This window comes from Equus caballus, chromosome 22 (genome assembly GCF_041296265.1).
Source record: "Equus caballus isolate H_3958 breed thoroughbred chromosome 22, TB-T2T, whole genome shotgun sequence".
Classification (NCBI taxonomy): Eukaryota; Metazoa; Chordata; class Mammalia; order Perissodactyla; family Equidae; genus Equus; species Equus caballus.
The window spans coordinates 48,831,759-48,848,438 of NC_091705.1; the positions used below are offsets into that span (position 1 = coordinate 48,831,759).

Here is a 16,680-nt window from a genome sequence, read left to right on the forward strand (position 1 = left end):
TATTTTCTGTTGTTATTGTTTCCATTGTTCTCAGCTTAAAAAGCCCTGATCCACCCTACTGGTTAAATAGTTAACTGTATTTTCTTCTTTTTTTTTTTTTTAAATTTTTTTTTTTATTTTTTTGAGGAAGATTATCCCTGAGCTAACATTTGTGCCCATTTTCCTCTACTTTGTATGTGGGATGCCTCCACAGCATGGCTTGATAAGCAGTGCCATGTCCATGCCCGGGATCCACCGAAGTAGAGCGTGCAAACTTAACCGCTGTGCCACCAGACCAGCCCTTCTTCTTTTTTTCTAGTTTCTTCAGCCCCATTTAATTCTGCGATCCATTTCTTTGTGTAGATGAGGGTCTTACCTGATTTTTTTCCCCTAATGCTTAGCCACATCACCCAATCTTTCTCTATCGATCTAGGATAGTACAGATTCTCTGAACAGAGACGTTTCCTCGGTGCAAAACTTAACCAGACTTCTGTGGCTCTTCTCTCCCCGCTCCGAATAATGCTGCAGAAAGGAAAGAAGAGTACTGTTCTGGACCCTTCTCAGCCGCCGAACGACACCCTGTTGCCATGGCCCCAGCGACAGAACTCCAACGGGTTGAGGAGACAGAAACGGGACTGGGTCATCCCACCCATCAACGTGCCAGAAAATTCCCGTGGGCCTTTCCCCCAGCAGCTTGTGAGGGTAAGTGAGGCACCTGCGGCTGGTGGGCGGCCTGGGCGTGGGCCCCAGCCTCTGCTCTGGGGTCTCGTCGATCAGGCTTGAGGGGCTTGTGGCTCTGCACTTGGTGCCTGAGAAGGTCATGAGTTCACCTTCTCAGAAATGAGAGAAATATTGCTCAGAACAGAGAAAGATCAGAGCGCCATCCACTGGAGCTGGGTCTTCTCTCTCTTGGTTACCGTCCAGTGACTGCTCTAGTGCCTGAAAGGAGGTGGGGTGGGGACTTGGGTCGTGGCCTTTGACCTCTGACCCCTTCATTTGGTCTGACTGTTCACACTTCTTTCCATTGTGCCTGAGTCGGAGCTCTCTGTCACTTCTGCTGGTTCCTTCAGTGTCTCTGTGCTCCTGACACCCACCACAAGGTTGTTTTTCCTGGAGGAAGAATTCGTTTCACGAATTTGTGTTTCAATAATCAAGGCCATCAACTAGCATTTTCTTCTTCCCTTTGAAGAAAATTGCAACCCAATCTGAGCAATAATTGGATAAAATGATGGTGAGAATCCATTATATAAGTCCCATCCGTTGTGGAAAGCCTCCCCATCCTGAGGACCGGGGTCCCTAGAGCACTATTAGGGGTCGCTTCCATTCCTGGGGCGGATGCGCCTCTGTTTTGTTTCCCGTTCCTGCAGAAAGCTGGCTGTGTGTCCAAAGCACAGACGTGGAGCAGAGGAAGCAGCTGACCCTGCAGGGCCCCCGTCTTTGCGTCTCCAGAGTCAGACACTGCCACACCCCCCACCCAAGGGGATGTGGCCGTTAAATACCACCCTGCCTTCACGCCTATGGCATGTGATACTGTCATTTATAATAAGAAATATATGTTTTGCCCCCGTTCCTGGCACAGAGCTCCTGAAACCCTTGGAATTTCCCAAGTGATGAGAGCGATGAAGGTCTCTTATTACTCATAACAAGCCCCTTGCAAACACACCTGAGTTTGTGCTAAAGCGGTGACTCGGAGATTGCTCGTGAGTTGGGGGCTGGTCACCAGGGGAACCAACCCTGTGATTAGAGGGATGGAGCTTTTGGTCCCACCCCCAACCTCCCGGGAGGGGAGAGGCACCGGAGATGAGTTCAACCCCCAAAGGCCAGAGAGTTAGTGGGTCACGCCTGTGAAATGAAGCTGCCAGAAAACCCAAAAGGACCGGTTCACAGAGCTTCTGGGTTGGTGACGACGTGGAGACTGGGGATGGTGGTGCCCCTGGAGAGGGCGTGGAAGCCCCTCGCCCCTTCCCGTGTACTCGCCCTGTGCCTCTCCTCATCTGACTCTTGATTCCTACCCTTTAATAGCCTGTGCAGTAAACCAGCGATGTAGCGGGCAGATGTTTTCCTGAGATCTGTGGGCCGCTTAGGAAAGTAATCAAAGGTGAGGGGGGTGGGTCCTTGGAACCCCCGATCTGCAGCCAGTTGGTCGGAAGCCCTGGTGACAATCTGGACTTGTGATTGGCATCAAAGTGGGGAGCAGGGGGCAATCTTGTGGGACTGAGCCCTTCACCCACGGGATGGACGCTCTCTCCAGGAAGATAGTGTCAGAACTGAGTTAAACTCTAGGACACCAGCTGGTGTCGCAGAGAATCGCTTGGTGTGGGGAAAAGCCCACCCCTCTGGCATCAGAAGTGTTGAGTGTGGCAGTTGTGCGAGTGAAGGAGGAATGCAGGAGGGTTTGCCGACTCACTGCATACAGCCGGCCCTTGTACCTCAGCCCCCAGGTGACCACTGTGGCCATCACCTGCCCTTGAGTGGCCTGCCCAGGTTGGCGATTTCACTGCGGAGTGGAGGGAAGGACCTGAGCGAAGGCCTCAAGGATTCAAAGCCCAACCTGAGTGTAGTTTCCCAGGGCTCACGTCTTCCGGGCCAATCCGCCAGCCCCCAGTCCACCACTGACACCCGTGAGGATGCTCATGCCTCAGTTCTGTGGCCCCCACCTGCGTTCACACCCTCACCACTTTCAAGGCACTCGCCATATCTGTCTGTTGCTTGTCATTTACTTAAAATTTTTCTCCAGTGATTCATTATTATATAAATAAATTTATTCTATAAGGAGACTCTATATTAGATCACAAAGGGAAAGCTGGCATTGTTTGTTACAGTAAAAGTTGACTGATAAGCAAGCGTAAGGCACGGGAAACAAAGTATTAGAGTCTGGCTTTGTAGTTGTCTGTCCACACTCAGAGCCAAAGGCCACCCCCATTTGCTAAGAAGGGAGAAGCGGCGTGCATGTGTCGGAGTGTTTGAGTCGCACAAGGACCAGAGGCTTCCGCTCAAAGGCCGTGAGGACTGAAAGTGGTCGGAAAGGGAGCGAGTTTTTCGTTGTGTGATGCAGCTTTATTTAAAGCCTGTGCTGGTACCACCCAAAAATCACCTCTGGTAGAAAATTGTTGACCTAACTCAGGGGCGGGCAAACTGTTTCTGTAATGGGCCAGATAGCAAATATTTTAGGCTTTGTGGGCCAACCCAGCCTCGTGGCAACTGTGCAACTCGGCCTTGGTAGTGTGAAAGCTGCCATAGGCAGTGTGTAAACTAATGTGTGTGGCTCTGTTCTAATAAACCTTTATTTACAAAAGCAGGCAGTGGGCCGGATTTGGCCCGTGGGCAGCAGCTTAACAACTGTGTATCTGACTCATTTCCCAAACTCCTGGGAGGTCTGCCCATGTCATCCTCGAGGGCACTTGGCAGGAAGGTGATGTGAGTGAGTTTGGACTGAATCCCGAGGGCTCCCCTCTGCTCACACACCAGTGGGTACACACATGACACTGGCGGGCATCTTAGCCCTGCTGGAATGGTCTGTTGTCCTGGCTTTCAGTTTCTCAGGTTAATGATCCTAGTACGGGCACGTGGAACTTTTCTCCTCTGTGCCTATCTGCACACAGGCTTGTGAAAGGTACCAAAAGGAGAGAAGGCCGCGGTGCGCAGAGCCCTTATCCCTCGAGGATTCCCAGGATTGCTGGGCTCGTTGGCCCTGCTGCGTCTGTCTCCTGCTGAACATGGAGAGAAAGACACTTCTGCACTTTCTGCCTGGCCAACCTCCCGTGGTCTCGGGGGCTGAGAAGTCAGGGCTGGCGACGGGACTAACGGCAGAGCCGACTTCTCCCGGAGCAGCAGAGGGCTCGGGGAGACCCGACAGAGTCAGTGGGCACGGTGATGGGGACATTCCTTCTCACGCCAGCACAATGACACCTGTGTGCTCTGATGGGGAACCTGCTGCATTTTCCAATCTGAACAAGTAGGAAGCAGGGAGACTCGCCCCTCCCCGGCTAACACAAACCTTGCACGATCTGGCTCGAGAGAGCGGCAGCCGGCAGGAGCTCTTGAGCCCCTAGGAGGCAGGTTCCTGAAGACTCTCTCTGCCGTTGGCATTTCTAGACTAGAGCTTTGGGGAAAGGACACGCGGCCGTGGCACCACGTGTCGGGCGAGAAAAGCCACACACTCACGGTGCTGGGAAGCCATGGCCAGCAGCGCCAACTCGCGGAGGGGCAGCATCTTCTGGTTTCCAGTCTGTGGCGTTGCTGTGGTTTGGAGCGAATTTACTATCTGCCTGAGGTGTCTAGCAGGCCCTGTAGGGAAGGCCACCTCCAGGCCAGGAAAGTCTGCCCCGGAAGGGGCTGTGAGCGGAAGGATCAGGGGTGGGTTAGGGTTGGCTGCCCGCTGAAACGTGCGTTCCCAAAAGTTCAGAAACCTAGCCCAGTAGAGGCTCACTTCTCACTCCTGTGAAGGTCGTCTGGGGGAGGGAGCCTGTGCTGCAGGCACTCGGGGCCCCAGAGGGAGGACCGCAGGATTGGCGAGGCTTGGCTGTGGCATGCATCAATTTTGCCTGAATTTTGCCTTAGCCAAAACCCAGTCACATGGCCATGCTTAATTGCAGGGGCCGCTGGGAGGTCCAGTCCAGCTCTGTGTCCGGGAGGAGAGCGGAACATGTGTGGTGAACGGCTGGTCTCTGCCCAGCAGGTGTCTCGGGAGGAGAACAGTGTGTGTCCTTTCCTTGCTGGTGGCCGCACTATGCCAAGTGCCCCACAGAGCGAGTGGGGGCCCTCGGTTAGCAGTCAGACCTAGCTCCCCAGCCCTCTCTGCGCCGGGCTGGCTCCACCCACGGCTCTGCTCTGTTGTCTCCACAGCGCTTAGTACTCTCGCACCTCGTGTTTGTTATTGACTCATTGATGAATGGGCTCCTGAAGGCAGAGGTGCTGCCCGCGTCTGCAGTGCTGTGAACAGGCCCTGGCTCACAGGAGGCTCGAGGCCTGTGGAATAAATGAAGGCACGAATTAGGGAAGAAGTGAGGGAAGCAATGCCCGTGGCGGACATTGTGCTGGGTGTCCGGCGGCTCACACACTGTAGCAGCCACGGCACGTGGGATGTGACAGGGACCTGAGCACGGCTTGTCCCAGATTTCAGAGTTTCTCACACTAGCAAAGGAAGCCATTCCTGTGGACTTTGCCCCCTGCGTCCAGCGGAGACAGGCGTCCAAGCTGAGCTGGATGCTTGTGGGGAGACGTATCTGCGGAAAATGGAAATGGAATTTCCATGATGGTTTCTGTAAAAGATTTGTGTTTTCCAAATGGACCCCAAGTCATTTTGTAAGAACTCAGCCCAGAAACTCCCACACACAAACACACATACACGTGTGCACACACACACACCATCCCACTTCACACGCACACACATACACCCACATTCTCACGCGCTCACTTTCTGCCCTCCTCTTTTCCCCCATTATGCAGCATGGACAAGGGTTGGGGGTGCTTTTCTGCCCACAGGAAGTCGTTGAGCTTCCTGTCAGTTTCGGGGAGCTTGCTCCTTAAAGAAGGCCTGATCACAGTGAGCATGAATGCGGCTTGATGGGGAGCGGGCGGCTGAGCGTGGAGCTCTGCGAGGTGCAGCTGGGATCAGCTGCAATTCCGTGCTCATTAAGGCATGTCATCCTGATAAAATATGTTAAATGAAAAAGTGGGAGGGAGAGGAGCAGGCAGAATGTTCTTCCCCCAAAACCTCGGCTAATTACAGGCTCTTTTCCTTGGACGGAATGTCATGTCTGTCCCGGTGCACTAGCTCTGCCGTGCGGGGAGAGGAGATAACCTCCCTGTGCAGCGGCTCTAACTGGCTGGGCTGCTGCTGGGAGCCGTGAGCGTCCGTGGTGAGCACGGGAGCACTCGTGTGGTAGGCCCACCAGAGCCCGACCACAGTCGAAATTAAGTGGCGAGTGAGGAGATGCAGCGTATAATGGAGCTACCACTCGGAAGTCCCCGGCTGTCCCTTCTTCTCCAAATGGAGGAGGAAGCAACTCATGTCACTGAGCTAGTTCCCTAGGAAGTTGGATCAAGCCTCTTCACTATGGCAGGAGGGATCACGTGGATGGCAGGAGGGCCATCCGGCAAAGGTTAGCAGGTGACCTTCCCTGCTCCTGAGTTCCAGCCCTGGGCTGTGCACGGGACAGTTTTGGGCCACCCATGGGTGCCAAGCACCGTGCAGTCACTGGAGGTCCACAGGAGAGAGGGCGTGGACTCCTCCCGTGGCCTCAAGAGCCACCAGGCCATCAGCTTTCTGCATGTCCTTCAGAATTTGGTCCCTTCACTGTTGCGGTCAGGATTTCTTCTCGTATAGATTAGGGGGGGTGTTGAAGAGCCACTTGCTTTTCTAGCATGTAAGCTCAGTTTGACTTGTCGCGTGATTCAGAGTGAGGATAAAATAAAAGTCTTAAAGAGAGGATGGATTTTTAGCTGAACCTAATAAAAATTCAGAATTTGTTAACTGGAGAGGTTGTCCAGGGCAACTGTGGGAATTGGCTCAAGATGACGAGGAAGACGGTGGTGGTACTGGGAGACAAGTGCTTTAATTTTGGAAGTTGACATTTTAACAGACAAGAAGTCATGCAAACCTGTCCTGGGGGCCCTGCCGAAGAGCACAGCCTGGAAAAGCCGCTTTGAATGTGGGACTCTGGACGGGAGTCGTTACCTAACCGCTCAGCATCAAAGGAGGCCACGCGGGGAAGAGGAGCAGACGCCCCAGCGTAGGGAGCTCATGAGAGCACAGCTACAGGGGGCTTGAAAGAGTCTAGAATCAGCTCCTCACACTTAACAACCTAAATGAGCTCAAACTGATTGAAGTCAAAGGTTTTCTTTACATTTCCCTGATAAATTTGGTTCCCCTTTGGTGCACATATGCCGCACAGCTTCACATCCAACCACAAATATTTGTTGACCTTCCTTGTGAACAGAGATGGGCTGGATCTTTGGGCACGGGCTCAGGAGCTAGTGGAGCGATGAGACATGCCCTGGGCTGGGGTCTGCATTACGAGATGTGTGACAGGGACACTGTAAGTTACCCTGTATCTGGCCCAGGGTAGACGCCCCATAAATGTTCATCAGATATATGCATACATGTGATGCAGCTGGAGCTGGCTGGATTAACTCAAAGTCATCCTAACAAATGTTTGCTGGGCAACCTCGCAGTGTGGTTATCATGGAGTCACGCAGGAAGCTATTTTCTGGTATGTGAAGGCATCCATTCATGTATGAAAGACTGAGCGGTCATTACGCATGGAATCAGATGAGCTGCTACAGCATGATGTGTGTGTTTTCCCCGTTCGTTTCCCCATTGTCCCCAGGAGAAGGCCTGACTCCTTAGGTCACGCAGGACCTCATATCTGACTCTGCCCCTTGGCACCCCAACCTCCAGCCATGCTGGGCTCCTTGCAGTTTCCACACTTGATCACACCTTGGACACCTGGAGTCCTGTGCAGAAGCTCGTCCCTCAGCCTGGAGTGCTTCCCACTGCACCTGACACCCCCCAACCTGGCTACTTCCTGCTTCCTCTGAGAATGCCCCACCTCTCAGTGCCCACAGAGGCCCTCCCATGGGGGGCCCGGCACCCCCGTCACCTGCCATTGTGGCAGAGGTTTTGACACTGTTTTGTCAGTGAGTATGGCTCTGTCTCCTCCACGGACAGCAGAGGTCCTTGGGGGATAGTCCACCTGTTAAACACAATATTGGGGACAAATTAGATATCATTAAGTACTTATTAAATGAATGAATGCTACAACCCTCAGGCCATCTTTACTAGTCGACCTTTCATGATCATTATGAAGATTGTCAGGTTAGGGCCGGCCAGGTGGCGCAGAGGTTAGGTTCGCACGTTCCGCTTCTCGGTGGCCTGGGGTTCACCGGTTCAGATCCTGGGTGCAGACATGGCACCACTTGGCACACCATGCTGTGGTAGATGTCCCACATATAAAGTAGAAGAAGATGGGCACGGATGTTAGCTCAGGGCCAGGCTTCCTCAGCAAAAAAGAGGAGGACTGGCAGTAGTTAGCTCAGGGCTAATCTTCCTCAAAAAAAAAAACAAAAAAAAAAAGATTATCAGGTTAAATACACAATACTTAAAAATCGTGAACTTGGAAGTTCTGCTTTTGGTAACACTGAGAAGTTTATATCAGATTAACACTTCTAAAGTAATAATTATACTCTGGAGAATTTTTTTTAACCATTTGAAGCTACTTGAGAGTAACCAGTAATAGACAGAAACTGTTGGGGACTCCACCCTTGACAGAAGGAGAGGCTCTGGCTGAGGTCTGCGTTTATGTGGCTTTCCCTCTGAGAGCGCTCCTTGCCTTCACTCAGAAGGTGGTGAGGTCTCACGCAGAAAGCCACAGTCGTACTGGTCAGAGGAGCTGGAAGATGGAGTTTAGGCCTGACAAAGGAGTGGATTGTGAGGGGACAAATCCTATAAAACACGCAGCCACAGGTGGAGACCCCCAAATCTACTCATAAACGGTGCCCAGCTCCTTGGCTGCCCTTGAACTGTGCATGCATGAAGGAGATTCTAAAGAACCCAGTGAAAAGCAACAGCCAGAGGATTGGAAGAACTGAGCAGAGGTTTCAGCTGCTGCCCACTGCAAGGGAAACAGACTTAGATTTGAGGCTAGCCAGGTTAACTCCCTGCTTTAACAAAAATCATCACCTTTCAGAGAAAGCTAGCAGAATGAGTCTCTACAATAGATCATCCACAATGATCAGCATACAACCAAAAATTACTGGACACACACACACAAATGTGACCCAGAAGTAAGGGGAAGAAACTGCCAGTAGAGTCTAACCCTGAGACTGCCCAGATACTGGAAATAGTAGCAAGCAAGGCCCTTGAAATAGCTCTTATAAATATGTTCAAGGACTTAAAGGAAAATATTGTCAGAATGAATGAATACAGGTGGAATCACAGCAGAAAAATGAAAACTCTAAAAATATAACTAAATGGAAATGGTAAACCTGAAAAGTACAGTATTTCTAGTGGGAAAAAAAATCACTGGATGGGCTTACAGGTGGATTGTAGAAGGCAGAAGAAAGGGTCAGTGCGTTTGAAGATAGATCAATAAAAATTATCCAGACTGAAAAATGGCAGAGGAGAGGACTGAAACACAGAATTTCAGTGGGACAGGGTCAGTGGCCTAAGGTGTGTAATGGGAGTTCCAGGAGAGGAGAGAGAGAATAAGAGAGAAAAAAATCCTTAAAGAAACAATGGTTGTGATTTCCCCAAATTGGGTAGCGAAACAAACTTACAGATCCAAGAAATTCAGTGAATCCTATGTAGAATAAATATAAAGAAAGCCATGCCTTGATCATAGTCAAACTGCTGAAATTCAAAAAACAGAGTGAAAATCTTAAAAGCAGAGCAAAAGGTGCAGTACATACAGTGGACAACAATGAGAATGAGGCTGCTTCTCTCCAGAGGTAAGGGAGGCCACCGGGCAATAGAATGACATTTTCAATTACTGAATTAAAAAAACTATCAGCCGAGAATTCTATATCTAGAAAAAAGTATCCTTCAACGTCGAAGGTGAGATAAAGATGTTTCTGATAAGCAGCCTGAGGGGATTCATTGCCAGCAGACCCACAAGACGTGGTAAAGGATGCTCCTCAGGCTGACCGGAAATGGCACCGGGTGGAAATTCAGACCCACAGGAAGGATGCAGAGCACAGGGAGAGATCAATTTGTGTTAATATAAAAGACTGTATTTTTTCTCTTAACTTATTTAAAAAACAGCTGACTATTTAAAGCAAAAGTGTTACACTGTACTGTGGGGTCTGTATTTAGGTAGATGTCGTAAATATGACAACAGTAGGACCCAAGGACCCACTAGGGAAGGAGACTGGATGTGGCTCCACCCCTGCACTGAGCCCTGCCTGTCACACGGGACTGTCTGAGGGACCCTGCACAGTGTGGCTGGGACTCACTCCTGGCTGTGCACCTCCTGCAGGTGCACGGGGCCCTCCTCTGGGTGCATGGGGCCCTCCCCCCAGTGGGTGTTGCCTCCTGAAGTTTAGCACAGCCCCCCTTTCAAGGAGTCACATAGGAGAGGCTCGGGCAGACCCGGCTGCTTTCTGGGAGGCAGAGGCTAGGGTGCCCCAATTGCTAACCTCTAGTGAATCTTTAAGGCCCAGCTCTTCAAAGCCAGAAAAGCTTGTGAATGAGTGAAACATGAAGACTCGCATTTCTTTCCCTAAAGGAATCTCGGGCTGAAGGCCTCTGGGAAGAATTAGGGGCATGGGGTGCCCCAGGAGTGGGCTGTATCTGGGTTTCCTCCCCACTAAAGAGATCTGAAAGATGGCATCACGTCACCTCTGCCTTCGCCGTCCAGTCTCCTGTTTCAGAGCTCACTGGAATGGAAGGAGCCACTCCAGCAAGGACTGAAGGAGATTCTGAGGGTCGTCAGCTCCTCCCCGAAGGATACACACCTGCCTGAGGCTTAATTGTCCTGAGTAACGTTTTCATAGAAACAACAGGACGCCTTCCTCAGGGAGACAGGTGGCACTTTCACCTGCCCGTCACCTGCAGTGCAGGGTCCACCTCCCTCCCGGCCCCCATGGGGGCCTGCATGGCCTGCACGGCCTGCCCCAGTGTGGGTCCTGAAAGCGCAGCCATGCCCCTCGGACCCCTGCAGCCGCTCCGCCTCCCCGTGGCTACGCAGCCTGGTGAGCCCCCGGGGAATTTATATTGTCCTTGTGGAAGCCAGAGGGACACGAAGAAAGCAGTCATTTACCGACTCTGCCGCCTCCGGTTCTGTGATTTAATCGATCGTGTGGAAGAAACCGCTCATCCTTTGTGCTCACTGTTCCCTCATCCGAGCAGAAAATGTTCCCTGTCTTGAATTGCCTTAATGGCTGTATTTATGCAGCTAAAAGTTCCTTAAGAAATGAAAGTAAAATCAAATTGCTGCAAATGCTCAGATACCTTATCAGAGAATATTCAATTAGAATATATTAATACTGTAGATTTCCATCGTTAATTTAATACTCAGAGATTTGATTTAGTCATTGACTCGCCGGAGCCCCCTGTGGATGGGGTTAGGACGAGCGCCTCACGCACCTGCCATGAATGGGCCCCTTCCAGCGGGGCTCCGGCTACCGATTTCCCACCTACTCGGCTCCCACCGTGGTCATGGCACCTCGGGTCTGCAGACAGACACTGTCCGCAAGTGCGGACACGAGCCCCGAGTTCCGCTGGGCCTCACTCTGGAGGCCGGGGAGAGGTGAGGCTGATCAGGGCTCTGGATATCCCAGAACTGGAGGAACTGAGCCCGGTGGCCTCCTCCTTTCTTGTGTGAAACCTTGGTAACAGCAGGTCATGCTAGAGGTTGCGTGCCATTTGTCACACGATTGCTTGGCATTTACGTACACACGGAGCACCCCTCTGTGCTGTTCTAGGCGCAGAAGATACATGGAGAGCAGACGAGACAGAGTCCAGCCTTCGGGGAGAGCGATGAGTAAACTGAGAATTACACATTATGGGCCAGAGGGTGGGGGTGCGGGTGGGGTCTCCTTTCACATAAAGTGGCCTGAAAGTCACCTCTGGTGTGAGAGCGAATGCAATGGTGGAAGAACCATGGTGATATGTAGGGGAGAGCATTCAAGGCAGAGGGAACAGCAAATACAAAAGCTCAGAGTCTTGGAGGAAGAGCCAGGAGGTCAGAGTGGTTGAGCAGAGATGACCAGAGAGGGCGATGAGCTTGGAGTGTGAGGGCTGGGTCACACGGTACATGCCCTTTAGATGGGGCATGAGCTCCCGGGGGCCACAGTTGCCACCACCCCATCGTCTCCCTCTCTGCCTCTATGGGTCAGTGATGGTCCTTCTTGGGCCCCGTGGGCGTGTGGGTTGTGTCCCCAGTTTTGACAGAATTGAGCAGCTCTGAAAGAAATAAGTACAGACATCCTTCCAGCACGTTCCTGGGACAGATAAGACATGCTCCTTGGCATTATTTCGGGGGCATCTGCTGTGTGATGGTGGGTGGAGGAGGGCTTGGCCAGGACGCTAGTGACCCTCGCGGAACGAGAGGCTCCCTCTGATCCCCCCGAATCCGCTCCAGGGCCACAGGGTCGTGGAGCCTCTGACTCACAGTGCCGGTGCATGTGATACGAGAAGTGGCAGAGCATCCACAGAAAGGAACCACTCTGGGGGTTGCAGACAGGGGCCGGGGGCCTTGCAGGGGCTGAGGGAGGCGAACATGCATGCAGGTCTCTTGTCCAGAGATTCCTCCGTGCTGGGAAGGGAGCTGACGGCAGAGGAGCTCGGCTGCAGGAAGAAACACGCTTCCCAGGGCTCATCTCCAGGGCTCACTGGCGCCCAGAGATGGGGTCAGGAGGCGCCCGGTGCTGCAGTAGGTGCCCTGGAGCCGAAGAGGAGATGCCCGCGGGCCGCCTGCCTTCCTGGGATGCGACAGGCGGTTTATTCCTGCGACTGCGATCCTGCAGGAGACCCGGTCACGTTTCTGATGGTCTTTGGTGTTTCCTGTTAATTCCTTCCACCTGCAGACATTTGCGCTGAAGACTCCTTTCTTCCGAGTTGTAGAGACCTGGGTGGGGAACGTAGGCCTCCTCGAAGGTGTCGGCTCGAGCACCCTACGTCCGCTCAGGGACCGAGGGCATGGAGACAGGCTCGAAAGCAAAGCCAATCAGAACGGATCGTGTCCAGGGAAGGAGTCTGGGAAGTCAGACTGCTTCTAGGCTGCAGAAGACAAGGAGAAACAGTGCTGCGGTCTCGGCCGCCCCAGCGATGCTGCAACAGTCAGACTTCTGTCTTCAAAGTCACTCTTTAAAATGATGTTGGCTGGATTGTTCTGTGTTTATTTGCTTCTGGCTGAAAGTCCGGAATGATAGCAGCTGGGTGTCGGGCCACACCGGCCCAGAGCTCGGGGGCCTCTCTGTACCAGCCGTCAGAAGGGCTCACCGTTCCGATGGCCCTTATTTTAATCACACCCCAAGATGCCTAAAGACGTGGCTGCTCCAGCTCTCAGTATCCCAGCCTGTCAGGCTGCTTTGCAACTGAGTTACGTGTTTGATTTGGGCTTTGGGGCTTCCTGAGCTGTAATGCTTATTTAAGTCAAGAAGCTGATTTCATTCTCCCAAAATGTGGGTCAATAAAAGCAAGAAAAGCCATGGAGCCCCAGTGTCTGTTTAAAGCAGAATTAGGCAGAGCCCTAAGCAACATCTCACGGCCCAGGATCCAAGGGCCGGCAGCCTCGGCCCACCGGCATGCAGCTCGTCTCTCCCTATGGTGCATCACGGGGACAAACCAGGGATCTTATCTGATCTCACGGCTTCAGCAATGGTCTAACACATAAAACAAATCACAGAAGAGAGGACATGGTCGATCGGTTCCCTGTTTGCACAGAAACCCCTCGCTGCATTGCATGTGCTCTGCGCTGCCTTCGTCCGTGGCACATCATCGCCTCGGCCCAGGGAGCAGAAGTGCAGGTCGGAGCCGGGCAGGGGTTGGACCGGCAGCATCTTCAACTTGCCTGTTGCCTCTGGGAGGCGGAACTGACAGAGAAGGGAGAGGAGGTGTGGCTGTCCTCTGTGGCCAACTTGGGAGGGCCTAGGCCCGGGCACTTTGACTCTGGAAATAAGTGGCCAGGTTAAGATTTAGGCTTCCTGTTAAAAATAATAGAACACAGGGGCTGGCCCCGTGGCCGAGTGGTTAAGTTCGCACGCTCCGCTGCTGCAGGCGGCCCAGTGTTTCGTTGGTTCGAATCCTGGGCGCGGACATGGCACTGCTCGTCAGACCACGCTGAGGCAGCGTCCCACGTGCCACAACTAGAGGAACCCACAACGAAGAATACACAACTGTGTACCAGGGGGCTTTGGGGAGAAAAAGGAAAAAATAAAATCTTTAAAGAAAAAAAAAATGCATTCTTTAAAAAAAAAATAATAATAATAATAATAGAACACAAAGGTAATCGAGGTTGCAAATTTAACATGTAGGTTTGGACAGGATTGCCACAAGTTCATAATGTTCAGTCTGAAATTGGTTGATAAAGGATGGCAGAGAGTGAATAGAGCATCCATAATCTATTACGCCAGTGTCCATCCATCTGTCCATCTGTCCACACATCTATTCATCCTTCCATCCATTCATCAGTATGTTTGTTCATCCATCTATCCGTGCACCCATCCATCCATGTACACATCCATCCATCCATCCATCCATCCATCCATTCATCAATCTGTCTGTCCATCCATCCATCTGTCCACACATCTATTCATCCTTCCATCCATTCATCAGTCTGTCTGTCCATCCACCCATCCATGTACCCATCCATCCATCCATCCATTCATCAGTCTGTCTGTCCATCCACCCATCCATGTACCCATCCATCCATCCATCCGTCCATCCATTCATCAGTCTGTCTGTCCATCCATCCATCTGTCCACACATCTATTCATCCTTCCATCCATTCATCAGTCTGTCTGTCCATCCACCCATCCATGTACCCATCCATCCATCCGTCCATTCATCAGTCTGTCTGTCCATCCACCCATCCATGTACCCATCCATCCATCCATCCGTCCATCCATTCATCAGTCTGTCTGTCCATCCATCCATCTGTCCACACATCTATTCATCCTTCCATCCATTCATCAGTCTGTCTGTCCATCCACCCATCCATGTACCCATCCATCCATCCATCCATTCATCAGTCTGTCTGTCCATCCATCCATCCATGTACCCATCCATCTGTCCATCTGTCTATCCATCCATCCACTCATCCATCCATCCATGCACTCGTACACCTGTCCATCATCCATCTATCTGCTCGTCCACCCACCCGTCTGTCCATCCATCCATTTGGCTGTTCTAGTATGCTCTTCCTCTCGGCACCCTCCCCTGTCCTGGCAGCAGCAAGACCCCAAGTCAGAATCCCGGCAGAACCACAGCAACACACTCCTGCTACTGTTTCAAAACATTTAAGGTCTTTGAAGTAAAGGACAAATTGAAAGGCAAAAAAATCTACATCATTAGTTGGCATCCTTAAAATCCTTTCAACATTGGAAAACTCCCAATTGAGGATAAAGGTAAGAAGTCTTTGACAGTGGAGAATTCTTCCAGGGGTTTGGGGAACAGCCATCCCATTTGGCTTAAGCATGAACACTATAAAACTATTTAACTTGACGATGTCAATCCCTAAGGAAGATTTTAGGATCAGAGAATCCTTCTTGATTGTTTTCTTAAATCATCAACAGCAACAAAAATGTGGGCTTATAAAAAAAGAAGTGAACTTGTTCCTCCAGATTTCTCCTTAGAGGAAATTTTAGTTTTTTAGAGGAAATTCCATCTTAGGCAAAAAGAAAACAGCGACCTACCTGGTCATTGAGAGGGTGTTTATCAAGCATCGACTCCGTGGTTGGCATTGAGCTACAGCAGTGGCCACATTGTCATGGTCCTGTCCTGTCCTTGAGAGCTTATACCAGGTGGTGGAGACAGGTGGTGAATATGTGACCAGACAAGAGAAGAGGAAACTGTCAGAACATGGAAGGAACCACAGAGAACATCAAACACAAGACGGGCAGAGACAGGCTGCTGGGGACAGGAAGCAAGTGCTCAAGCTGGGGTCCGTCAGCGATGGCCTCGCCCAGGAGCCACTGTCGAGCTCCTGCAAGCCTAGGAGGCGGCTGTGCAAAGATCAGGCAGCCAGAACAGCAAGTGCAGAGGCCCTGGGGCAGGAACAAGCTTGGCACACACAAGGAGTGGAAAAGTCTGTGCAGAGAGAATGTGATGAGCAAGGAGCGGGGTTGGGAGAGCAGACCAGGGAGGAGGGAAGGAACCAGGCCACACGGGGCCTCTGGACCAGGGAGGAGGTCCCAGTGTTGCCCCACATGTGATGAAAGCCTTGAAGAACACCTTCTGATTTGTGGTCCCAGAGATGCCTTCGGGTGCCATGGGGCATGAAGGGTTAAGGACAAGAGCTGTTCCTGAACACCAGGAAGGGCAGAGTGGCCCAGGGGAGTAGTGACGTGGGCGGGGCAGGACAGGAGAGGTGTCAGGTGAGGGGTGGACGGGGAGGGGGTGCCCAGAGAGGCTCGAAGGAGGCGTCAACTGGACTTATTTGGGGACAGGAGGTGGAGGAGAGGGAAGTCACGGCTGGTTCCTGGATGTTTAGCCTGAAGCACCCTGGAGTACCTGGGGAGTGTGTTAAAATTCAGATTCCCGGGCCCTGCTGTCCTGACTGGGCTGAAGGAAGCATGGGTTGCCGAGGCCTCTGCATTCCTAACAAGGTCCAGCCTGGTTCTGGGCAGGCAGCCCAGCCTCGGCCCATGAGGACCAATATTTAGACAGACACAGACCAGGGGCTCAGCAGGCCCCTTGGGCTTCAGCCTGACTCCACATCCCCCGCCAGGTCCAAGAAGCCCCGAGGCTCTGAGTGGGCAGCCATGGCCCCCGCAGGATGCCCGACTGAGTGATGGATCCCCTCGTCACATCATAGCTCAATCCACGCTCGGTCCCAGGAGCACCAAGGCCCCAGTGGCCGCCTGGTTCTCCTGCTCCTAGAGGTGACACAGCAGCGCCCTGGGCATGTCCTGGCCCCAGCGGCCATCAGCCTGGCATGACCTGGCATCTCATCTCCTCCTCTCCTTCCTTCAGGTCACAGGCCCAAGGCGGACCTGGCTGGCTGGTGTGAGTGGTGACGGCCCCCAGGAAGGGCACTG

The 16,680-nt window shown here is 52.3% G+C and overlaps 1 protein-coding gene across 1 annotated transcript in view; it reads left to right on the plus strand.

The window, feature by feature from the left end:
* The window catches only part of CDH4 (cadherin 4), a 597,550-nt gene that overhangs the window by 442,688 nt on the left and 138,182 nt on the right, over positions 1–16,680 (plus strand). The window contains exon 4 of the mRNA XM_023626852.2: positions 508–681. Coding sequence (XP_023482620.1) covers positions 508–681 — 174 coding nt within the window. The remainder of the gene's footprint in view (positions 1–507; positions 682–16,680) is intronic.